Below are 26,836 nucleotides of genomic sequence, written 5' to 3'. Positions count from 1 at the left end.
GGAATGAGATTGGGAGGAAGAAACATAAACAGTGAGAAGAAAAAATGTGTGCTCACAATACCCAGAGGTGGTGCAGCTATGCTAGCTATTATTTTGCCATTTAAAGAGTGTAATAGGATGCTGTTCTCTTCATGAACATTTATAATCAGAGTACAGAATGCATTAATATGAATCTCTGTTCATAAATGGCCATCAGTTGTCATCTTCATCAGCATAAACTGTAAAGTACCTCTTGCTGCACATAAGCTATTTCACCTTGTTGAATTTTCCTAAAGTGAATTCACCTTCTTCAACAATTGCTGGATTTTTGCACAGAAATTGCTTTCTATTTTCTGTCAATAGTGTCCTCATTTTCTTAGCAATTCATCTTAAAACAGAACTTTTTCACTTCCAGTCTCTCAATATCCATAGCTAATAGTAACCCAACTCTGGTGATTATTTTAAAAGGTTTTCACATTTATCCCTTTCCATTTCACCTTTAGTTTCTCCAGCTTCATCTTCCTTATTTGCTTATGCATTCCTCAAGTAAGATAACACCTTTTCTATCTAATCCAGAGCATTGTTGGGAGTGTAAAATAAAATAATATGTAGTCTGTGCTACAAAAGGTTTTAGAGTTGGGAATTTTTTAAATCGAAGATTCTGAGCTAGTTTCATTCTCCATTGTGACTTGCTTGCTTCACCATTTGATTGCTGGGTCTGCGCATACAAATATATTACATACATTATATATGCACATATATATGCATATTTATATGAGTAATGGAGACAAAACTACTACATATAAGCATGACATTGTACTATAAGTATGATTTAATACTCTCAGTATCAATGATTTATCTCCCACTAAAAGACTTGGCTAAATGTAGATCAAAGCACATATATATTTTCTTTCTGACAACTAGATAGGGCTAAGGGTGGAAGAGGAAGGAATGAGGTGGAGCAATGACTGAGATTGAAGAGAAAGAAGTATAGGGACTGGAGTCTTATCAACTGAAAGAAGAACTTCCATTTTTGAGGGGAGAGGTCTCCATGCTAAACTGAACTTAAGTGTGTATCTTCCCACTCCTACCCCTGCGCAAAACATAACTTGCCGACAACTCAGAGCCTGATCATGAAGGATTCTTCTAAGCCTTCCCATGCTTAATATAAAGTGGGTGGCTTTGGTGACTTGCTTAACGTCAATGGTGTGACAGAAAACTTCGGCTCTAACCAAAATCAAGTGCACGGAACCCACTAAGAATTTTTTGTGAGCTTAGCCAACTAATATTTATGGCTTGAAATATAAACCCTTTTATAAGATTTAAATAAAATCACTTGTGCACAATGCCTGGTACACATTAGATGTTGAGTAAATATTTGATGAATCTCAATCATTGATGTCTATAATTGGAAGAGAACTTAGAGGTAGTTCTGTCTTATTATTTTACAAATAAGTTAATGAGCCTAGAGAAAAATGATGACCCTACCAACATATTACTGAATCAGTACCAGTCTAGCACCCAGCAGTCCTGAATTTCAATTCTCTTTCCATTATACTATAAACTTTTCCTTTCTTTTGCTTTGTATCATCACTCTCCTTCCTAACACAATCTCTCTCTCTTTCTCCCCCTCCCTCATCCTTCTTCCTCTCTCATATGCACACATAAAACTTTGTGCTCATTTGGCTTAAGAATCCAGATGTTCTCAAAAAATAAACAGTTAAATTTATGTGTGTTTACTAAGATTTAACAACAACAATGTATTTACTGTAGAGTTGTTTTCATTGCAATACAACCATTAATTACTCTCAGTATGATTTAGGTTAATTAACTGAGGAGAATTTGCTAAGGGGGTTTATGTACTGTTTTAATTTAGTATGTAGCAAAAGACCTGTTGAATGTTAGAAAACAAACCCATCTCAACTAAAAACCACAAAATACTATGTATTGAGCTGATTTACAATTTTTAATCAATCAAAACACAGATTTTACCTTAGTGCATCTCACTTTGGTAGGTATGTGCAGACCCAGCTTACTCATGAGTTTATTTCTGAGAATTAAGTTTTAAGTTGACGCTAGTACTTGGATGAATTTTGATTGCTGATATTGGAAAATATTTTCTCTTTAGAAATGATGTTATACATTTTGGTTAGTTTACCACACAAAAAACTTTTTTCTCAGAATATGTAAATAATACAATAATATAATTCAATGGTACTGGTAATTAAATACATAAAGAAATGCTTTATCTTATTTTTTGTTTCCTTCTTGAGTAAAGTACAGAAATAATCAGTGTAATATGGAGATAAAGAACACATTCTCTAGAATCAGACTTTCTGGGTTCAAATCCTGACTCTATTGTTAAATAAAACAGGCAAGTTACTCAACTGTTCTAATTATTTCTTTATCTGTAAAATGAAAATAACAGTGATTTCTTCCTTATGCAGTTGTAAGGATTCAATGTCTAATCTATCTAAACCTAAATAAGGTGTATGGCACATAATAAGTACCAATCAATGCTAGCTGTGTTTCTAGACCTATCATAAGCTTTATTTTTTATTAATAATCATAATTAGGTTTATATTTGTTTCATGAATATGGCATAGTAAGTGCAGATTGGATTTGCATATTTATGGACATTAGGAACCAGACACTTTGATATATATATTATCTAGATTAACCCTCATTAAAACATTGCAAGAAAAATATTATTTTAGTATTTTATAAATAAGAAAATGGAGGGTGAGATATTAAGATGCAGTAAAGCAGTAACTGACAATGCAAGAATCAAACTATGCTGTCTGACCCTGTGGTTTATGTTTTTCCCCATTATAAAATATTGCAAAGATATGTATGTATATATGCTGTGTTATGTACAATGTCAGAAATGCAAGAAATTTAAAAAGGCTCTTTTTGGCAAAGGAAATCTTACTTGTGGCAAAATTCAGTTGAAATACTCCTAACCTTGTAATAAGAATAGAGAAAAATATGCACTTCCCTAATGATTAGTGATGTAGAGAGGTTTTTATTCACATATTTATTGGCCATTTGCATACTTTTTTTTGAGAAATGTCTGCTCTTTTGCCCATTTTAAAATCAAGTTATTTGTTTTCTTGCTCTTTAGTTGTTTGACTTCCTTATGTATTTTGGATACTAACCTCTTATAAGATGTATGGTTTACAATTTTTTTCTCCTAATCCACTGGTTGTATCTTTACTCTATTGCAAGCTTGTCCAATCCGTGGTCCACAGGCCGCCATGTTGCCCAGGATGGCTTTGAATGTGGCCCAACACAAATTCATAAATTTTTAAAAATGTTATGAGATTTTTTTTTTGCAATTATTTTTTTCTTTTAGCTCATCAGCTATCATTAGTGTTGGTATATTTTATGTGTGGCCCAAGACAATTCTTTTTTTTCTAATGTGGCACAAGGAATCCAAAAGATTGGACACCCCTGCTCTATTGATTGTTTTCATTGCTGTGCAGAAGCTTTTTAGTCTGATGAAATCTTGTTTGTCTGTTTTTGCTTTTGTTGCCAGTGCTTTGAGGCTAAACCCCCAAAAAATCATTACTCAGACAAATGTCATAAAGCTTTTCCCCTATTTTTTCTTCTAGTAGTTTTATAGTTTCAAGGCTTACATTTAAGTCTTTAATCCATTTTGAGTTGATTTTTATATACTATGAGATAAGGGTCCAATTTTATTCTTCTGCATGTGTATATCCAAGGTCCCCCATACCATTTATTGAAGAAACTGTTCTTTTTCAATTACGTGTTCTTGGTAACTTTGTTAAAATCAATTGATTGTAAATGTGTGAGTTCATTTCTGGGATCACTGTTCTGTTTCATTGGTCTATGTGTATTTTTTTTTTATTCCAGTACCATGCCATTTTGATTACTATAGTTTTGTAATATATTTTAAAATAAGATAGTGTGATGCCTTTAGATTATTCTTTTGATACATGAAAAAATGTTCAACATTACTAATCATGAGGGAAATTCAAATTAAAACCTCAATGATATATTACCTCAAACCTGTTAGAATGGCTATTTAAAAAATGGAAGATAAGTACTGGGGAGAATGTGGAGAAAAGGGAACCCTTCCTTGTACACTGTTGTTGGGAATGTAAATTAGTACAGCCATTGTGTAAAGCAGTATGAAGGTTACTCAGAAAGCTAAAAATTAAACAACTGTTATATGATTCAGCAATCTCACCTCTGTATACATACCCGAAGGAATTGAGATCAGTATATCAAAAGACATCTGCAATTCCCAGTTTATTGCAACATTATTCACAATAGCCAAGGTATGTAATCAACCCATGTATACATCAGTGGATGAATGGATAAAAAACGTAGCATATATACATAATGAAATACTATTCAGCCTTTAAAAAGAAGGAAATTCTACCATTTGCAATAACATGAATGAAACTGAAGGACATTATGCTAAGTTACATAAGCCAGGCACAGAAGGACAAATACTTCATAATCTCACTTACATGTGTAATCTAAAAATGTCAAACTAGTAGAAGCAGAGAGTAGAATTGTGGTTACTAGAGGTGATTCTGGGAGGGAATGGGAGATGATGATTGAAGGGTACAAAATTTCAGTTAGATAGGTGATACAATAAGTTTTCAAGGTCTACTGAACAGCATGATGACTATATTATGTATTTTGAAATTGCTAAGAGAATAAATTTCAAATGTTCTCACAACAAAAAATGATAAATATGTGAGGTGATGGATATGTTAATTAGCTTGATTCAATCATCCTAAAATATGGATATACATATTTATATACGTAAATACATATATAATCACATTGTACCTCATAAGTGTATAAAATTATTCTTTGTCAATTTTAAAAAGGAATAGAGAATACAATTATTGTCAATTAAAAAATGAATAAAAATAGAAAAAGTGTTGCTTTTTAAACAAATTATTATTATTTGTCAGTTATAAAAAGGAAACATCAAATACTAAATAAAATGTGGTATATCTACAAGATAATATTGTTCAGCCATAAAAAAGAATGAAATCCTGCCATTTGCAGCAACATGGATGGAACTGGAGGACATTATGCTAAGAGAAATAAGCCAGGCACAGAAAGACAAATATTGCATGTACTCACCCATATGTGGGAGCTATGTGAAAACTGATCTCATGGAAGTACAGAGTAGAATGGTGATTACCAGAGGCTGGGAAGGGTAGGGTGGAGGGGGGTTAAGGAGAGGTTGATTAATGGATACATACATACAGGTAGATATAAGGAATAAATTCCAGTGTTTAATAACAGTAGGGTGATTAGGGTAAAGTATGCAACAGTAATTTCTTGCACATTTTAGAATAGCTGTAAGAAAGATCTGGAATGCTCCCAACACAAAGGTATAATAATTTTTGAGCTGATGGATATACTAACTGATTAGATTACCATACATTGTGTTCATGTATCAGAATATCACATGTACCCCAAAAATATATACGATAATTATGTATCAACACAAAATTTCAAAAAGGCAAGTGAATTTCTATGTTTGTTAAAATTAATGGCACTTTCTGATTGTATTCATGTTGTACTACATTATCACAATAAATGAGAGTAAACACTGGTTTTGTAATAACTACTGGATTTGTTTTATTGTTTTTATGCCTTTTTAGAGCAGTGCTGACCAATATGATAGCCACTTCTGCATGTGGCTATTTAAATTTAACCTTACATAACTGGAATAAAATAAAGTAAAATAAAATAAACTTAGTCCTTTGTGGTAGCCATACTTCAGGTGTTGAATAGATACATGCGGCTAGCAGCTACTGTGTTGGATAGTTCAGATATGGAACATTTCTATCACTGAAAAACTTTTTATTGGACAGCACTTTTTTTTTATTATTATACTTTAAGTTCTAGGGTACATGTGCATAACGTGCAGGTTTGTTACATATGTATACTTGTGCCATGTTGCTGTGCTGCACCCATCAACTCGTCAGCACCCAACTACTCATCATTTACATCAGGTATAACTCCCAATGCAATCCCTCCCCCCTCCCCCCTCCCCATAATAGGCCCCAGTGTGTGATGTCCCCCTTCCCGAGTCCAAGTGATCTCATTGTTCAGTTCCCACCTATGAGTGAGAACATGCGGTGTTTGGTTTTCTGTTCTTGTGATAGTTTGCTAAGAATGATGGTTTCCAGCTGCATCCATGTCCCTACAAAGGACACAAACTCATCCTTTTTGATGGCTGCATAGTATTCCATGGTGTATATGTGCCACATTTTCTTAATCCAGTCTGTCACTGATGGACATTTGGGTTGATTCCAAGTCTTTGCTATTGTGAATAGTGCCGCAATGAACATACATGTGCATGTGTCTTTATAGCAGCATGATTTATAATCCTTTGGGTATATCCCCAGTAATGGGATGGCTGGGTCATATGGTACATCTAGTTCTAGATCCTTGAGGAATCGCCATACTGTTTTCCATAATGGTTGAACTAGTTTACAGTCCCACCAACAGTGTAAAAGTGTTCCTATTTCTCCACATCCTCTCCAGGATCTGGACAGCACTTTTCTAGAGTAAATCAGGATGTAGAATGGAATGATAAACAGGAAATTTCAGTAGAGGAGAGATTGCCAGTCTGGCGACAGAGTGAGACATTATGAGAGAGAGAGAGAGAGAGAGATTGCCTAAGGGTAGCTACCAATTCTTTGCAGTTCAAAATAGTAGAGATAACAGTTGTTTTGCATTCTGTAGGAAGGAACTCTACTTGCACTACCTGTCAGTTTGGGCAACATTCACGTCCCAGAGCTTCAGTTTCTTGATTTGTTAAATGAGGGATAACAATGTCTACCAGGCCTCACTCCTAGGATTTTTGTGAGGATGAGTACAACAATATGTGTCAAAGCTCTATATAATGGTTGTATAAAATCTGTAATAATTGACATAATTCTAAATTGTGTGTGTGCCTGTGTGTATGTTTCATGAAGTATTGATAATGATGGCAATTGTTACAGATTTCATATGCTGAGTTTCATTTTCCTGCTAGAAATTCATGATGCTTGAACCTGATTCCATCTCTCCCGAACTTGTACTTGCAGAATGAGTAGTATTAGCAGATAATCCATAGAGAAACTTTTTCAAATGATTGCCAAGCACTGAAATGCTTTAGCTATTTCATCCTAAATGTTTATATTTTCTTATCTTTTTAAAAAGGAATAATCATTTCCACTTCTTCAGTACTACTGGAAAACTACAAAAAAAAAAAAATTTAAAAACTTTTCTAGGCTTTTCAAAATGTTTCACATTTACTGCCACACATAGAGAGCAGGAGGAATATTTAATCAAAGGGTTTAAGAAGTGGAATAATCATTTCCACTTCTTCAGTACTACTGGAAAACCACAAAAAAAAATTTTAAAAACTTTTCTAGGCTTTTCAAAATGTTTCACATTTACTGCCACATATAGAGAGCAGGAGGAATATTTAATCAAAGGGTTTAAAGCATGTGGTATTGGCAATCAATATACAACTCAGATGTAGAAGGCTCTCCTGACTGCAAGTTGTACCGTGAGATGGGGTAAAGTTACTAGAATTAGCAAAGAGCTATTAGTTTTCTTTAAGCTTCATTGTTTCAGTTAGAAACACTAGTTGAATTGTATATATGGTAATATTATACAAGCCCATCAGAAGTTTTAGATGTTTTCTGACTTTGTTTTGTTTTTAGCTATTTTTCTTTTAAGCAAAAGCTTTTAAAGAACCAATTGCATACATTTTCTTCATGCACTGCTGGGTTAAAATATTTATATAATTTCAGAATGATATGAGATAGATATATTCTAATGATATTCATTGATTCATTAGTCAAAATAAAAACTTTTCTCAAAATATCTGAATGAAAAATAATTGGTAAATAATCATGGATTTCTATATACAATTCTTACAATATTTTTCTCTTTTGGGAAGATATTTCATAATACATAACAGAAATTTAAAATTTTTTTCTAGTTCTTGACTTTTATTTCCCTAGAAAACTTACTATTAAAACGTTAGTTTTATACCAAGATGATAACATGCCTTTTTAAAAGAAAGAATACATTAGTTTTTAAAAGGAGATATTATGGTTTTATGATTAATAATAATATGAATAACAATAATTATTATGACAAATTATTAAGGAATGACGCATGGAAATAAGTGGAAATGTGACTTGAAAATGTAGAAATGAGAGAGGGACATAAAAATAGGTAAATCACATCTATATTATATATGAGCTTGAACACCTCCATGATGTATTAACATTGGAAGTCTAAGTCATATGGGTAATTTCAAGTTTTTTTTTTATTACAACAAAGTACATAAAGATAAATAAATTGGTATGGAAAAAGAGTCAGACAAAAGTTCCAGTCTTTTCACAAAGCCAGCATTTTAGCAGTTTTTCAATTACCTTGAACATTTACTGCTGATACTGCACAGCCAGTTGTCTCTTAGAAAAATGTGAAAATGTGTACACATTGTGTTATATCGATCACTAAGCGGGGTAGTTAAGGAAGACAACTGTTAAGCAGAAGTTCAGATTAATAGCATAAAATATGATGTAAATACTAAAACACAGAGAAAGAAATGTGCTATCAAATTCTTGGTTCAACTTGCTATAATGGATATTCTCCAAGAGTAAGAGATTTAGTTTACAGGCCTAATCTGAGAAAGAAAAATGGAAAATGACTCCATTTCCTCTGTGGCTGTTGCTGCTGTTGTCACTGTGGTGAATATAGCCACAGGAAATTTGACATTTATATTTCTTGTTACAATTAATGCACAGAAAACCAGAGAAAACCTTAGGACACTTAGAAACTAATTTTATCTTTAATGTAATTATCTTGACTATAAATCTTGACAAAATCTACAGCCATCTGAACAAATTCTTAATTAAAAGAAAAAAAGGAGAATCAGACATTAATGTCTGGAAATGAGTTCTGCAACCAATTTGAGATTCTTTATATTGGAAAAGATATGCAGTGACAGGAGAAAAGGCAAATATCCACATGAACTAAATGCCTCTTGTGTGAAAGATACAGTGCTAGGCACTAGAACCACAATTTTAATTCCAAAAGTTCCCTACACACAACCTTATTTAAACCTCCACAATTTTCAGCAAACAGGGCATAATAAAGTTAAATACGTCTGACCAAGATTACTCCTAGACAGGGCAAGAACAGGAATACAAGGATCTTTCACATCCACGACCCTGTTCTTTCTAGTTAGCTGTGGGGCCAAGGCACTGCATGCACAACCTGTCATGCACATGGCACAGAGCTCTTGGCTTTGCTAGTTCCTAATTCAGTCATTTAATAGTCTGTCTGTATCTACAGAATTACTTTCATGACCAAGAATTGATATTTTTGTTATTGATCAAATTTGAACATACTAGTACTGAGGGCAAAGCTTTGCAGCATGTTCTTAGAACCTTTCCTTCAAGTGGAGATAATGCTCTTTATCAACACATGCGGAGGTTTGGCATTGAACCAATACTAATGCAACTTGAAACCAGTTCATTTTTCTTTATCTGATTCACAATGCTAACAGAAGACTAGAAAACATCTTTCCTGAATTCAGATGAACTTTCTCTATTCCATTTCCACAGTAGGAATTTGTAATAAATTATCTTTGGTGAATGAAGGTGGATCTGATATAGTATAACTATTCACATTGTTTCCATTCCCTATATAGACACCACTTCTTTTTTCTTATTGATGCATTTTATAATTGTAATCATTTAAATATTATGTTTTATGTCCAATTCATATAACTCTTGATTAGTATAATTTATTCTCTTTCCATCTTGCTAATTAATCATTGGTCTTGTAGCATTTATGTTGTATAAGGCCAATGTTACACATAGTTACTCAAAGATGCCAGTAGGAATTCATTTGTTTCCCTCACACATATATTTTGGGATGTATTTTGTCATTGCCAAGGATTTTAAAATTATTTATAGGAGAATGTGACTACATTTTCTTCCAACCTGAGATGGAAAGATGTAAGTAGTCTTTATCTATGAAAATACTATGTAGAAGAGATGGATAGCACATATTTTCTGTTTCCAAAGTGAATGAGTTCAAATTGTAGTCATATGGATTTAGTGAGCTATAAATAAGATGCTAACTCTAAGAAGCATTACAAATGACTTTGAGAAGATATCTATAGTTTTCTTACTTAGGAAACAGTATGATACTGGCAAGACTAAGACAATTAAATAGTCTATTTAATTTCTTTTACCAAATATCCTAAATATGAAATCTGTTAGCCCCTCTACTCATTTCCTCCTTACACAGTCTTTGATTTTAGTACAGAATAAGAGCAAGGCAAAGGATTCATTAAATTTTAGATTCTTATCAGATCTATCAATCTAGAATAGCTTTTTAAAGCTGTAAGTGTGTTTTAAGTCAGTTTGTGAGTTGAACACTAGATATTTAAAATTCAACTTTTCATATGCCAATGTATGGTGTATTAAGTAAAGACATAAAGTTTCAAATTTTGTTGTATAATTGTTATAATTTTAAACAGATAGTTTCAATAATGATTTTCATACATGGCATTTTAGCCAACGTTTTAAAAGGTAGCCAAAATCTTTGACTATCTACTAATAAGTAGAATAAAGTTGACAAGGTTCAGTTTCCTTTTCTAGATATTAAATTATTCTCAAATTGGAATGTAAGCATTAATATAACTTTCTCAGCAAACAGGATAATGTTAAGAAAGCATTCTCTCTTAAAATTTATAGAAGTATTGTAATTTCAATTTCCAACTTGAATATCATAGTAATGTATTGACTAGTACACATTTCTTGAAGGAGAGCTTTGACAAGATTAGTAACCAATTATCATTGAAAAAATTGAACTAAACTTAGCCTAGGCTTTCAAAATATTCTATATTTTGAAATTAGTTGAATATACTTTTCTTTAAAGTATAGGGATTCTTAAGTTAAATACTCAGCTACATTTAAGAGGTTCAACACTCTAATTTTAATGGTGAGGAAATATTTTTAAAAGTATTAACTTATTTCTCAAGGGTAATATTTAGTCTTTTTACCTAGTGCTAGTTAAAACCAGTGTCGTTATTTTTAAACTGTTCCTACTTAGGCAGGGCATAATAAAAATTGAGTGGGAGTAGTTAATCCAAAATTATCTAAAGGTTTCATATTACTTCAAAGTTTAAATATGCTAGGTTCTATATAACATAAAAATGTGAGATATTTCTACTGGCTATATTTCAAAGAATATAATTCACAAGGCTTGAAATTGACCACAATTTCTAAAAATAGTGGGAGAAAGAGAAATGGAAGCAATGCTCTTCAATATTTACAAAGGTCTGCTGGTGACTAGCCTAAAATTTTTCCAACTCTTATGTATTCTTGTACACGAGTAATTGGGAGTTCAATCAGCATCTGCTAGTCTTTCATTATTTATTATTTATTTGTGTGGGTACATAGTAGATGTATGCATTTATGAGTTACATGAGACATTTTGATACAGGCATGCAATGTATAATAATCATATCAGGATGGGGTATCCATCACTTCAAGCATTTATTCTTTGTATTACAATCTAATGATACTCTTTTAGTAATTTTAAATATACGATTAAATTATTGATGACTGTAGTCATTCCGTTGTGCTATATAATATGGGAACTTATTCATTCTTTGAACTATATTTTTGTACCCAATAACACTCCTCACTTCACTCCCACTTTTCCACTACACTTCCAACCTCTGGAACCTTCCTTCTACTCTCTATCTCCATGAGCTCAATTATTTTCATTTCTAGCTCCCACACATAGGTGAGACCATACAAACTTCATCTTTCTGTGCCTGGTTTATTTCACTTAACATAGTGACCTCCAGTTCCATCCATGTTGTTGCAAGTGAAAGAATCTCATTCTTTTATGGCTGAAAAGTACTCCATTGTGTATATGTACCACATTTTCTTTATCCATTCGTCTGTTGATGGACATTTAGGTTGCTTCCAAGTCTTGGCTATTGTGAATAATGTTGCAATAAACATGGGAATGGATATGTCTCTTTGACATGCTGATTTCCTTCCTTTTGGTTATGTACCTAGGAGTGGGATTGCTGGATCATATGATAGTGCTATTTTTATTTTTATTTGAGAAACCTCCAAACTGTTATCCATAGTGTTTGTGTTAATTTACATTCTCATCAACTATATGAGAGTTCCCTTTTCTCCACATCCTTGCCAGGATTTGTGATTGCCTGACTTTTGAATAAAGCCATTTTAGTTGGGGTAAAATGATATCTCATTGTAGTTTGGAATTGCATTTCTTTGATGATCAATGATGTTGAGCATCTTTTCTATGCTTGTTTGCCATTTGTATGTCTTCTTTTGAGAAATGTCTATTCAGATCCTTTGCCCATTTTTAATAGGAATATTAGAATTTTTTTCCTACAGAGTTGTTTGAGTTACTGATATATTCTGGTTATTAACTCCTTGTCAGATGGAGAGATTGCAAATATTTTCTCCCATTCTGTGGGTTTTCTCTTCACTTTGCTGATTGCTTCCTTTACTGCACAAAAGCTTTTTAACTTGATGTGATCTCCTTTTGTCTATTTTGGTTTTGGTTGCCTGTGCTTGTGGGGTATTACTCAAGAACTCTTTGCCTAGTTCAATGTCCTGGATCATTTACCCAGTGTTTTTGTGTAGTAGTTGCATAGTTTAGATTTGATTTTTGTATAAATTACATAGCCCCTTTGAGGCTATTTTCTAGATGCTGTAGGTATGCTTCATTGTTTTTTATTTGTTTTTCTTTCTTTCTTTCTTTTTTTTTTTTTTTCTTTTGAGACAGAGTCTTGCTCTGTCACTCAGGCTAGAGTGCAGTGGGGCCATCTTGGCTTACTGCTAGCTCTGCCTCCTGGGTTCATGCCATTCTCCTGCCTCAGCCTGCTGAGTACCTGGGACTACAGGCGCCCACCACCACTCCCAGCTAATTTTTTGTATTTTTAGTAGAGATGGGGTTTCACCATGTTAGCCAGGATGGTCTCGATCTCCTGACCTCATGATCTGCCCACCTTGGCCTACCAAAGTTCTGGGATTACAGGCTTGAGCCACTGTGCCTGGCCTTGTTTTTCTTTTGTTTTCTCTTACTGTACATTTTCAAATAGCCTGCCTTCAAGCTCACTAATTCTTTCTTCTGTTTGATCAATTCTGCTATTAAAAGACTAATGCATTCCTTAGTATATAAATTCTATTTTTCAACTCCAGCAGCTTGTCTTGATTCTTTTTAATTATTTCAGTCTCTTTGTTAAATTTATTTGATAGAATTCTGAATTCCTTCTTTGTGCCCTCTTGAATTTCTTTGAGTTTCCTTAAAACTGCAGTTTAGAATTCTCTGTCTGAAAGGTCATATATCTTTGTTTCTCCAGAATTGGTCGTTGATGCCTTGTTTAGTCCATTGCATGAGGTCATGTTTTCCTGGATGGTCTTGATGGTCACGGATGTTTGTCTGTGTCTGGGCATTGAAGAGTTTGTAATTTATTGTAGTCTTTGCAGTCTAGCCCCATTTGGACCCATCTTTCTTGGGAAGGATTTCTAGATATTCAAAAGGACTTGGGTGTTGTGATCTAGGTCATATCTGCATTAGGGTGTACCACATACCTAGTAGGGCTGGGGTTCTTGCAGACTCACAGAGATACTGCCTTGTTGGTCTTGGATAAGATCCAGAGGAATTCTCTGGATTTCTAGACAGAGACTCTTGTTCTCTTCCTTCACTTTCTTCCAAATATAGTCCCCTTTCCGGTTCTGAGCCACCTGGAGCTGGTTGAGGTGACACAAGCAGCCTGTGGTCACCACCACTGGAACTGCACTGGGTCACACATTAAGCAAACACAGCACTGGGGTTCACCCAAAGCCTGTTTTAATCACCACCTGGCTACCATCTATGCTTACAGGCTGGCCTATTACAATGAGCAGGTGTCGAAGCCGGCCAGGCTTGTGTCCTTCCCTTCAGGGTGGTAAGCTCCAGAGGTAGATCCAGAGGTGTTCTGGTGGGTCCAGAGTTCCTCCTAGGTGGGTCCAGAGGTGCTGTCTGGGAGTCAGGGACTAGAGTAAAATATCTGAGAAGTTTATTTTGTGTTCTATCGTACTGTGGATGAACTGACACTCAAACCACAAGAATCAGTTGTTTCCCTTCTTCCCTCTTCATTTCAAAGGCAGAGGACCCTTCCTGTGGCCACCACTGCCACAGGCCCAAAGGAGTACTGCCAGACTACCACCTATGTTCACTTAAGGCCCAGGTGTTTTAAGTCAGCTTGTGGTGAATGCTGCCTGGCCTGGGATTCACCCTTCAGGGCAGTGGGCTGCCATCTGGACCAGGTAGGTCCAAAAATGTTGTCCAAGTGTCAAGGTCTGTAATCGGAGACCCTAAGAGCCCACTTTGTGCTCTACCTCCTTGTGGCTAAGCTGTTACTTAACATGGAAGACAAAGTCCCCTTTACTTTTCCCTTAGCTTTTCTCAAGCAGAGGGTGTTTTTCCCTGTAGCCACCACAGCTAGGAATGTGCTGAGTCTCACTTGAAGCTAGCAAGTCTCAGGCTCACCCAAGGCCCATGGTGTACTACCTGGGTATTGCCACTGGTTATTCAAGCTCTCAAAGGCTTTTTAGTCAGCCAGCGATGGGTCTTGCTGTCACTGAGTCCTTCCCTTGAAGGCAGTGAGTTCCCTTCTAGTCCAGGTTGTGTCTAGGAATGTCATGCTGGACCTAGAATCTGGAAAGGGAGCCTCATAACTCTGACTGGTGCCCTCTCTTATTGTGGCTGAGCTAGTATCCAAGATGCAAAACAAAGTCTTCTTTACTCTTTCCTCTCCTTTCCCAAGTGGAAGGAGCCAGTCCCTTTTGAACCCATGAGTCCTGCTGCCTGGGATTGTGGGGAGGTGGTACGTGCACTCCCTTAGTCAGCCCTACTGATGTCTCAGTAGGTTGTGCACCACTCAAGTTCACTTGTTGTGAGTCCGGCACAGCACTATGACTCACGTAGGAGTTGCAGTCTTTGTGGCCTATACTGCATTTAAAGTTTATTTAGAGCCCCAGGGGACTTTAGCCCACTGTGGTGAGGCGTAGAGGAACTCAACTTCTGACCCATGGGATGGGTGACTCCCGTCTGGCTAGGGCTGGATTAAATATTCCCTCTATGCACAGGCATCAGCTAGATTCAGGTCAATTTTGCTTTCTCCTGTGACAGGGTAGCACTGAATTCCAAGCAATGTCTAACAACTGTTGTGTGCTCTCTCTCCCAAGGGCACAGATCCTCTCTCCATGCCACATGGCTGCTGCTGGGGATGGGATGGGGGTGTCACTGGCAATTCAAGACTGTCTTTACTACACTCTTCAGTGTCTCTTTCAGCTATATGACGTTAAAATCAGATACTGTGAGCGCTCTCGTGATTTTAGGTTCTTATGAAATGATTATTTTTTGTGTGTAGATAGTTGTTACATTGGTGTCCTTCTGGAGTGATGATCAGTGGAGGCTTCTATTTGACCATCCTGCTCCACCCCGTGTAGTCTTTTATAATTAAGAGTCTGGCTCAGAGTAGTGTATAGAATGGTTTTTCCCAATAGTCATGATTAGTTTGCACTCATGTAGCCATGAGCCTTTTTTTTAATGTCTCATGTCCAATCTGTAATATCAAAGGTGTATTCTCTAGGAGACAACATATGAATAAACGGCCCATCCAGTGTAAAACTTCTGTGTTTTAAGTAATCATATGAAAAAATCCAAAATAACATGATTACTAGTAATAGCTGTATTGTAAACAATTCCAGACTAATATTTTGATTTTAGATAAAAAGAAAAAAATTAAGAGAAGAGCCAGCTATATTTTAAAATTTTATTATTTTCAGCAATATGCGTATTAGTGCCTAGATATCAACGGTCATACCAATAACTGACTGTAAAAAGAAATCCAAGGACAAAGAGATTTATTTGAGAAGTCCATGACATAAAGGGCCATTTCGTATTATTTTAGCCTAGAATACAAACCAAGAGGAAGACATATATACTGGAACTTTAAAATGTCTTACTTTTTTGAAGTATTCTAGAAGGGTTACACTCCCAGTCTGAATTAGTATTTCTACTTTGAAATTGTGGAGTAATGAAATCAAAAGGAAATGTTTTGCCTTACTCTCACCATTTATATAGAGACAAAATTTTAAAAAAATCCCTCTTCCTTTGTGTTTCCTCTGGGACACTGAATTCAAAAATAAAAGAAACACTCAGATTAAATTTTTATCTCTTTCTAGAAAAACATTACATGCATATGAAGAGAAACTATAATCTACAATTACTGGGTTTATTTTAATTTGTTTAGGAGTGCATAGTGAAATGTTTAAAAAAATCTGAACTAATATGAAAGAAATAAAAGACAGAAACTAAGCAGGTACTATAGAGAAATTATTCTGAAATACACAGAACATAACACCAGTTATTTACTGTGATGATACCTAAGATATAGCACTAAGAAATTATCCCAAGGTCCCGTCCCGTCCGGCCCCGTCCCGCCGCCCGCCAGCCAGCCATGAGCTCCACGCAGTTCAACAAGGGCGCCTCGTACGGGCTGTCCGCCGAGGTCAAGAACCGGCTCCTGTCCAAATATGACCCCCAGAAGGAGGCAGAGCTCCGCACCTGGATCGAGGGACTCACCGGCCTCTCCATCGGCCCCGACTTCCAGAAAGGCCTGAAGGACGGAACTATCTTATGCACACTCATGAACAAGCTACAGCCGAGCTCCGTCCCCAAGATCAACCGCTCCATGCAGAACTGGCACCAGCTAGAAAACCTGTCCAACTTCATCAAGGCCATGGTCAGCTATGGCATGAACCCCGTGGACCTGTTCGAGGCCAACGACCTGTTTGAGAGTGGGAACATGACACAGGTGCAGGTGTCTCTTCTCGCCCTGGCGGGGAAGGCCAAGACTAACGGGGTGCAGAGCGGGGTGGACATCGGCGTCAAGTACTCGGAGAAGCAGGAGCGGAATTTCGATGACGCCACCATGAAGGCCGGCCAGTGTGTCATCGGGCTGCAGATGGGCACCAACAAATGCGCCAGCCAGTCGGGCATGACCGCGTACGGCACGAGGAGGCATCTCTATGACCCCAAGAACCATATCCTGCCCCCCATGGACCACTCGACCATTAGCCTCCAGGTGGGCACAAACAAGTGTGCGAGCCAGGTGGGCATGACGGCTCCCGGGACACGGCGGCACATCTATGACACCAAGCTGGGAACCGACAAGTGTGACAACTCCTCCAAGTCCCTGCAGATGGGCTACACGCAGGGCGCCAACCAGAGCGGCCAGGTCTTCGGCCTGGGCCGACAGATATATGACCCCAAGTATTGCCCACAAGGCACAGTGGCCGATGGGGCTCCCTCAGGCGCCGGCGACTGCCCGGACCCAGGGGAGGTCCCTGAATATCCCCCTTACTACCAGGAGGAGGCCGGCTACTGAGGCTCCCAGCACGCTCTCTTCCCACATCATCTCCCCGTCTGGGTTTTTGGGTTTTTCTGTGTTTTCATCTTTGTTTTTTTTCTTAGCCGATTCAGTGCTGCCAATCAACCGAGGGTCTGTGAGTGGCAGTGTGGGATCAGGCAGCAGAGCTTTTTTCCCCTTTGCCTTGGGCCTTCGCAGAGCTGAGCCACCGGGCTGTCGGGGAGGGAGGTCAAGGCCATATCCCGATACGTGTAGGGCGTGTAGGGCGAGGGTCCCTGCTGGCACGTTCAGGCTGTGCTGGGGAGAAGAGACTAACTGGTTCCCAAAGGTTTCTGGTTGCCTCGCCTCTTCCCCCTTTTGTCAGCTGAGCAGTTTGTGGTTTCTCTGCAAGTTTCAGGAAGTATTCACAAAAGAAAAATACATTTTGCTTTTTATTCCTGAGGAATGGGGCAGGGACAGTGGAGAAGGTGCTGGGAAATCAGTCACCTGGGAAAGGGGGCCAGGCCATGATGCTAAATATCTCCAGCTCCCGAGTGACTGGATTTCTCCAGGACCAACAGACCTCAGACCCTCAGACCTGCCCCAGGGCCAGGTGGGGAAAGTGAAGGCTGTAGGAGGAAGTGAAATTCTGAGTTGTTGGGCTAAGCCTGATCCCCTCTCCATGCTACCCGCCCCCCAACCCACTCTGGCCTCGGTAGGTTTTGTTTTAGTTGTGGCTGTCACCCAGGCTAGAGTGCAGTAGCGCAATCTCGGCTCACTGCACCTCCACCTCCCGGGCTCAAGCGATTCTCCAGCCTCAGCCTCCCGAGTAGCTGGGACTGCAGGTGCTCCACCACGCCCGGCTAATTTTTGTGTTTTTAGTAGAGACGGGGTTTCTCTATGTTGGCCAGGCTGGTCTCGAACTCCTGGCCTCACATGTGATCCACCCGCCTCGGCCTCCCCAAGTGCTGAGATTATAGGTGTGAGTCACCATGCCCGGCCCCTCAGTAGGTTTTAAGGAGCCCCCAACCCTCCTCCTTTCTGGTCTCAACAAGCTATACTGCTCCATCTTCCCCCGGCCACACGCCCCGCCAAGTACTGCACAGGGACCCCCACCCAGGGACTCTGCTCCATGAGATAATGTGAAATATGATTGTGGACCAAACACAATAAAACCTCTGTTTGTAAGAAGAGAAAAAAAAAAAAAAAAAAGAAATTATCCCAAGAAGAGAGTATCTTTCAACATGAGCGAGATGTTATATAAGGCAGGTTGAAATTACAAAGGGGAAAGAGATACTGTTCATGTAAGAGGGCCATGTTTTTGAAACTCTCCTCACTTTAGGATTCATTTGTAGGTGCCAGAGGCCATTTGGTTGTTCATGCACATTATTTTTAAGAAAAGCTTTTTGAAAGACTCCAGCCTGGGCAACAGAGCGAGACTCTGTCTCAAAAAAAAAAAAAAAAAAAAGTTGAATGACATACATAGTAGATACATTTTTGTACAACCTGAAATGAGTAAATTGATCTGGAAAAGCTCATTCTTACTTTTTGTTTTCAGATACTAGAAATCATTATAAATGTTAACCAAACATAAATATGGTCTAGTATTATTTGTCAATATCAGAGAAAACACACTATTAAAATGCAATCCATTTTGTAAATTGCATTTTTAAAACCTGATTGATCATTGTTGAGTTTTTGTAGCTAAGTGTTTTTAAGACTGTTGAGTGTTTTTTAAAGGAAATGTTCATGTGTTGCTAGTAGTACTATGTAAATAAATTAGTCATAAATGGAACAAATAATAATCATTGGCATAATCAATAGGACTCATTTATCTTTGATAAAACCTCTCCAAGACGCATTAGGTACATACCAACTGTGGAGAAAAGGATGGAATGTATTTCCTTTTAACTCCACATATTTATGAAAAATCTAACTTATTTAGTCGCATAATGGTAGTAGAAAAAATCTTAACAAAAATAATCATAGTAAAATATAGACATAATATTTTTAGAGATGTTTTTGTTTCATGTAAATTAGAAACAGCCTTTTTCATGTCACTCAATAAATTGTAGAATAGTATTAATACAATCCTTATCCTTTAATCATGCATATATATAAAATGTCTTATCAGGAGAAAGAACACACAGAGAAAGCGAGAGAAATAAAGAGAGACAAGAGGGGATGGAGGAAAGTTAGATATCTATTAGAAAATTATTGGACTTTCTAGAAGAGATGTCATTCCTGGAATAAAAGAAGCTTTGAGTAGATTATAGAATACATCAGAGGCATTCTTTTCAATAAATGACAAAGAAAGACAGAGTTGCAAAAATACAATCAACTGGAATAGTGAAATTTGGTAAAATTTTAGCAATTTCAGCATAGTAAGAATACTTTACAAAAGATACTTTTTAAGAAGTATTTCTGTAATGAAGTAACTATTATATAGCAAACTGATGTAGTATGTAGACAGTGACTTATACAAAACCAAAAGAAAAAAAGAAAAGAAAAAAATTAAAACAAAGACATTAAAAATAGGAGTAGAGCATCAGATCATATTGTATTAACATGCCATGACTAGATTGTTTTTCTTTCTGATGTACCATAACCTATACAAATGCTAGGTAAACAACATGGACCAGTACCTTTCTTTTGGCCTTTAGCTGCTCATGATACTTGTCACAGGTATCTCCTGGGATTTCTCCTCCCCAGAGAGTAATTCCAACAATGGTGTATGTGATGCCCATGATGAGCAATGGGAAACAGTACACCAGTATAATGACGATAATGTGGTAACTACAAAAAATAAGAAACACACATGCTGAAACCATATTGGAATGAAATAGTGGGGACTGCATTTGCTTAGTTTTAAATCATAATTAAAACTACCAAGAGTTATTTCTACATTATTTCTATACATTCATCTCAAAATTCCATCAAAATATCATGCTATTGTCACTTATATTTATGTTTCAAATGCTGCCAGTTGACGTTTGTCAATCTTTACTTGGTATATGAAAACTATAGCTGGGTTGAAGGGCTCAGTTAAACACATGTTCTCCTTGCCTAGAGGTTGAGGATGAACGACTTTCCACTGCTTTGTATTCTGCTTGGTAATTGTTTAGCTAAACTAATTAAATGTGTCATTGGAGGAAAAGGGAAGGGATAGAATAAACAAATCAACTGGCATATATTTTCTGCTATATAGGACTATCTTCTATATTGCTGCAACATCAGACATACGTAAATTGTTTTTCATTCAAATGGGAGGAAAAAAGTAAGTAGATACTCTGAGCCATAATGAATCCACAAGTTACTACAATTTTTAAAAATCAGGTAAAGACATTTACATGCAATTTTCCAGAGCCACGGTCCATTTGATTGCATTATTAACTTGGTAAAAACAAAACAAAACAAAACAAAACATGTTGACATAGTAGTCAAACCAGAAGTATGCTGCTGTAAATTATCAAATTAAATTCTGGTATTTAGTAGCTTTCAATCAAAATTATAAGAATTCAATTAGAGAGGAAAAGGAGAGTAAACCATATTATAATAGCCCAAATAGAATTTTACAATCTTTTGTGTGGATTTCACTGTCTTGGAAAGCTTTAAAGTAATTTAGAAGTTTGTTATAACAGTCTTCTCCATACCAGTGGTTTTTCTTTGTAAAGTGAATCTTAAATATCCTTGCCTTTCCGTTTCTCAGTAGATTACTAAGTATTGATTTAAAGTCAATGAGGAAGTAATTCAGTCAACAAATAATTTGAAGATGATAACATTATCATACAATTAAGATGTATTAATGATAATGAGTAGCATATAGTACTCAGTTTCTAATATGCGCTGCCTGATTTTCCTTAAATAAGTGCTTCTTAATATTTTTGTTCAGAAATCTGAACTTTGGGTAGAGCAAAGGTAGATAAAATGACTGCTTTAAAAGACAACCATTATTTGCACCATTTGCTATTTTTAAAGGGACAAATTGATGAGTAAAATAGAAAAATAAGCATTTTATTGAAATAAAATTTAAATGACTATAATTTAAAAATAAAATGCAAACAACTACACAATTACATTATTATTCCTTTTTGCTTGATTTGAGGTGGGTATAAAATATGAACCAAATTTTACCATATACTATAATATTAATATTTCCTTTTCAATCTAGTGTTGAAGGTTTTTAATGCTTTTTGCTTGTAAGCAAAAGAACATAAACCAAATCAAACCAAAATAAAATTAGATAACTTACTAGAGTGCTCCTTCCGTTCAGCTAAGCTCCCTAAAAGAGCAATCAACACATTTGGGCTTTGATTTCTTTCTTCTCACTCATTTCTCAATCAATAACACAATGCTCTTCTTTGCACATTGCTTTTATCTTTTATCACTTCCATCAGGAAACTCTCCAGTACCATCCCACATAGACATTCTCATATTTCCAATGAAAAACCTTAGTAACTTACACAAACTTATTGACCACATACAAATAATACTATATTACAGTATTTTTATATATTTCCTTTTCCAAATAATGTATGAACCCTGGGGGAAATGTCTGTCTTATTTGTTTAATTGTTGCTCCTAATCTGTAGTTTCCTAAGTGTTTGATAAACTGAATTGAAAATCATAATAGAGAATTAACTTACGTGAAATGTTGTTTGGGACCTTCTGGCCATTGCACAAAGCAGAGAGTACGGCCGGGCATGACTTTGGTTTTGGAATAAAGACATTGAGGGAAGGCAAGTAGAAATGCTAGAATCCAAATACTTCCAATGACAATCTTGGTTGCTGTGGCAGACAGTCTGGGTTTCAGGGGATCAATAATCGCCATATACCTATATAAAAAACAAACAAAACCATTTTGTTGGTTTTCTTTTTTTTTTTTTTTTTTTTTTTTTTGAGACGGAGTCTCACTCTGTCCCCCAGGCTGGAGTGCAGTGGCCGGAACTCAGCTCACTGCAAGCTCCGCCTCCCGGGTTTACGCCATTCTCCTGCCTCAGCCTCCCGAGTAGCTGGGACTACAGGCGCCCGCCACCTCGCCCGGCTAGTTTTTTGTATTTTTTAGTAGAGACGGGGTTTCACCATGTTAGCCAGGGTGGTCTCGATCTCCTGACCTTGTGATCCGCCCGTCTCGGCCTCCCAAAGTGCTGGGATTACAGGCTTGAGCCACCGCGCCCGGCCTGGTTTTCTTTATAACAGTTTGAAAGGAGTTTCAAAGGTATTTCAAAGGTGTTTCAATAATTACAGTCATTGCTCTTTTGGGAAACCAGTTGATAAGGACTGCTTGAGTAGAGGCAACGTAGAACGGTAAGCATGGCGTAGTCTAGGAATCAGGTAGATCTAGGTTCAAATTCTATTCTGACACTTGTTTGAACTTTTTGAACCTCAGCTTTATTATTTTTAAAATCGAAATAAGAACACCCATCTCTTGAGGTAAAGTGAGGATCAACAGATATAAGTCAGTGGTGCCCAGCCTTTTTGGTACCAAGGATCGGTTTTATGGAACATAGTTATTTCCATGAACTGGCAGTGGGTGAAGGAGCGATGGTTTGGGGATGATTCAAGGGCATTACATTTATTGCACACTTTATTTCTGTTGTGATTCCATTGTAATATATAATAACATAATTATACAACTCACCATAATGTAGAATCAGTGGGAGCCCTGAGCTTGTTTTCCTGCAACTAGACGGTCCCATCTGGGGTTGATGGGAGACAGTGACAGGTCATCAGACATTAAGTTCTCATAAGGAACACTCAACTTAGATCCTTTGCACGTACAGTTCATAATAGGCTTTGCTCTCTGTGAGAATCTAGTGCCGCTGACCTGACAGGAGGCAGAGCTCAGGCAGTAAGGCGAACACTGGGGAATGGCAGTAAATATAGATGAAGCTCCCTAGCTCACCAGCCACCACTCACCTCCTGCTGTGCAGCCTGGTTCCTAACAGGCCAGGAACTGGTACTGGTCCCTGACCCGGGGAACTGGGGACCTCTGATGTAAGTGAAAGATATTAATGATTTGGTGTTGTGCCTAACACATTAGAATCCATAAATGTCTGTTGAATGGAATTGGAAAGGCACTTAACAAGTGCTTACAAATACTGGTTTCACAGCTCAAAACCTTCATGTCTCCTCTGTATGTTTAACTTTAAAAAATATAATTCTGGAGAAATAATATGGATTATACCACATACTTGACAAAGATGAGAAACTCCTATAAAAGATATGGTCCACAAACCCATTTAAGAGCAGCAAGAGACAAGTTCAGAATTTCCATGATTAATAAATCCAGTTTGATTGAGGTTATGCCTTCCTGTTATACCTCATAATGAATTCATACTGCATTATGAACGTCTTCATGGTGCCTATCTGTGTAACTACATATAATACTGTTGCAACGGAAAAATATATTTGAGCTTCTAAAAAGTATACTTAAAGCACACTTAAATATGACTTTTGGAGGGCAACTTCTTGGGGAAGTTAGGAATTCTGTAAACATGGTAAGTAAAGTCATGCTTTATTAACTTAGTACAGGTAGTAACAATATAGCTGAAAGAAGCAACTTCCAATTTTGAACTGGAGATAGCATGGCTAATTGCCAAATTCTAGCTAACGTTCAGAGGCAAAAATAATATGTACCAAACAATTAGATTTCTGTATTTTAATAAAACACAATCTTTATATTGTTTCAATTCTACTTTTGGTCATTTTATGTTTATAAAATATATTTTGATTTATGAAAAATTTTCAGAGGTAATACTTTCATCAGAGAATGAATATCGCATAGGCCAAAAAATGTTAACCTTAAGAATAAATATTTTAAAATAAGGATATTTCATCAATATGTTTGTAACTCTTTGCTGTTATAACTACTGGGCAGAATTAAATCTTCAGAAGATTTTGTGAAAATTATCTATATAATATTCTTAATACTAACTATAGTCATTATTTACCTAAAGAAAATAGTCTTAATTCATTATGTATAACAGCTATTAGGTAAACATGAAACTTAGATTTAAAAAATAATCATATTTGTCCTTTTGTGACTGGCTTAATTCACTGCATGATTTCAAATATATGTAGTATCTAAAAGAGTGAAACTTATGAAAGTATAGAACAGATGATGATTGCTGGGGGCTCAATGGGTATAAAGTTTTAATAATGCAAGATAAAGAAGTTCTAGATGTCTGCTGTAGAACATAGTATCTATAGTTAACAATAAAGTATCATGAACTTGATTATGTTAAAAGGATAGATCTCATGTTAAGTGTTCTTAACACACACACACACACAACAAATACACACACAAAAGAATACAAGGACATTTTTCGAGGTGATTGATACGTTTAGTGCCTTGATTGTGGTGATATCACGTTTGTCCAAACTCATCAAAATGTATACATTAAATATGTGCATTTTTTGTATATCAAGTATACCTCAATAAAGCTTACAGAAAGAGAAAAGAAAAAATAATGATAAAAAAGTACCTAAGTTTAGGAAAACAATGTGAACTCTACAAAGAAAAAAATGCATATGTTTCAAATAGGTGACTTTAAAATTCATCTCTCATGCTTATGTTGGTGAAGATAATAATAAAAAAATTATTGATTGTTAACCGTAACTAGGGTACATAATGTATGTAATATGGTTACATACATCATATATACTTAATAGCCATAATAATCCAACCACTAGAATAATACTATTACCTCTATTTTGCAGAAAAGAAAACTGACTTAAAAGATTATGGGAATTGCTCATAATGATCCAGATAATAAGAGAAAAAGCTAGAATTTTAAGCCAATTATGCCAGTCTTCGGAGATAATATAGATACAGATTATAGCTTTTGAATATAACCATTTATTTTAGTAGAGAAATAAATATGACCATTTATTTTAGAATAGAAATATATATATTTCTCCTCCACAATATATATGTGTTAGATACTTATATATTATATATGTGCGTGTGTTAGAGATACCTATCAAAGAATCAGAAGTAGAATTTTGCCATTTTGCATTTTTGAATCTCAAAGCCTTTATGTGTAACATTAAAACAAAAGTAAAATATATAAAGAAATTGTATGTGGGCATTTATGTTCCTGCTCATGTTGATTATAACTTACATAGCATTTATCTCAATATAGGAATTATTTCTGTATTGGTGTTTCAAAGCCAAGCACTTGTCAATAAATTTGTTGTACTGAACTGAATATCCCTCAAACTTCATTATAATCTTTTGCTTTGTTGCTTGCTCTGGCATCTAATGATTGCGATTTAGATATTTAGATAGTTGAGTTTTTGTGACTAAAAGGAGAAGTGGAATAACACAAGCAGGCTTAAAGCCTTGTCCAACTCCTGTAGCACAGATAATTCAAAGTAAACTGCAAAGCACATTGATTCTTCTGGCTAGTCTAATTAGTCTAATGCTAGAGAAATTATTTTCTGAAATAATTTGTACCTGTTAGAAATTAATATTGTGTTATTTGAATTATATGGAAATAATCAATTTATGTTCTCATGAACATGTTAGTGATAGTAGAGATACTGAAACTTCTAGCATACCTTTTTGTCATAGCTGATCTGATCCATGATTCATTTATGCAATAAAACATTTATTGAATGCCTACTATGGTATTCCAAATGCTAGTGATCCAACACTGGGCAAAAACGGTTTTGTGTGAAGTAGAAAAATACTTCCCAAATTGTGAAGTCTGTACCATTTGTGAAGCAGACAAATATTAATCAAATAATCTCACCAGTAAATGTAAATTACAGATGTGACAACTGTTACGAAGGTAAGGCCAACTATATACATGAACTGAGAAAAATATATTTAGATTGTACTTCAATTTTCCCTAAGAAAAGTCATTCTGGGTTGAAACTTGGAAGGATAACCAGGCAAGGTGGCAGAAGAGTGAAGGTTGCAAAGACTTCTGGGAGAATGAACAGCAAGTGAAAAACTCCTGTGTTGATGGTGGTTTTTAAAATTATTTTATTTTATTTTATTTTATTTTATTTTATTTTATTTTATTTTTTTGAGACTGAGTCTCTCTCTGTCACACAGGCTGTAATTGCAGTGGCACAGTCTTGGCTCACTGCAACCTCTGCCTCCCAGGTTCCAGCAATTCTATTGTCTCACCTCCTGAGTAGCTGGGACTACAAGTGCCCACCACCATGCCCGGCTTATTTTTGTCTTTTTAGTAGAGATGGGGTTTCACCGTATTGGTCAGACTGGTCTCAAATTCCTGACCTCAAGTGATCCGCCTGCCTCGGCCTCCCAAAGTTCTGGGATTACAGGCGTGAGCCACCGCCCCAGCCTGATGGTGGGTTTTTATGGTTTGAATTGTGACCCTCCAAAAAAGGTATATTGAGGACCCAACACCCAGT

At 36.3% G+C, this 26,836-nt stretch overlaps 2 protein-coding genes across 2 annotated transcripts in view; one reads left to right on the top strand and one right to left on the bottom strand.

Annotated features, from left to right (window-relative positions):
- The window catches only part of TACR3 (tachykinin receptor 3), a 104,756-nt gene that overhangs the window by 37,015 nt on the left and 40,905 nt on the right, over positions 1 to 26,836 (bottom strand). Inside the window, exons 2-3 of the mRNA XM_003899043.5 lie at positions 22,093 to 22,281; positions 20,092 to 20,242 (exon numbers count right to left, since the gene is read on the bottom strand). Of these exons, the coding sequence (XP_003899092.2) occupies positions 20,092 to 20,242; positions 22,093 to 22,281 (340 nt within the window). The remainder of the gene's footprint in view (positions 1 to 20,091; positions 20,243 to 22,092; positions 22,282 to 26,836) is intronic.
- CNN2 (calponin 2) lies at positions 16,500 to 18,658 on the top strand. The gene has a single exon (XM_003899044.5). The coding sequence runs from the start codon at positions 16,556 to 16,558 to the stop codon at positions 17,483 to 17,485; it is 930 nt and encodes a 309-aa protein (XP_003899093.1). The 5' UTR covers positions 16,500 to 16,555; the 3' UTR covers positions 17,486 to 18,658.

Source organism: Papio anubis, chromosome 3 (genome assembly GCF_008728515.1).
Source record: "Papio anubis isolate 15944 chromosome 3, Panubis1.0, whole genome shotgun sequence".
Lineage (NCBI taxonomy): Eukaryota > Metazoa > Chordata > Mammalia > Primates > Cercopithecidae > Papio > Papio anubis.
Note: the sequence above shows the minus strand (reverse complement) of the source record. Positions and strands in the feature narration are given on the sequence as shown.

Bases quoted from the DNA above. Each gene is read 5' to 3' on its own strand.
- CNN2 (XM_003899044.5), top strand. From the start codon at position 16,556: ATGAGCTCCACGCAGTTCAACAAGGGCGCCTCGTACGGGCTGTCCGCC.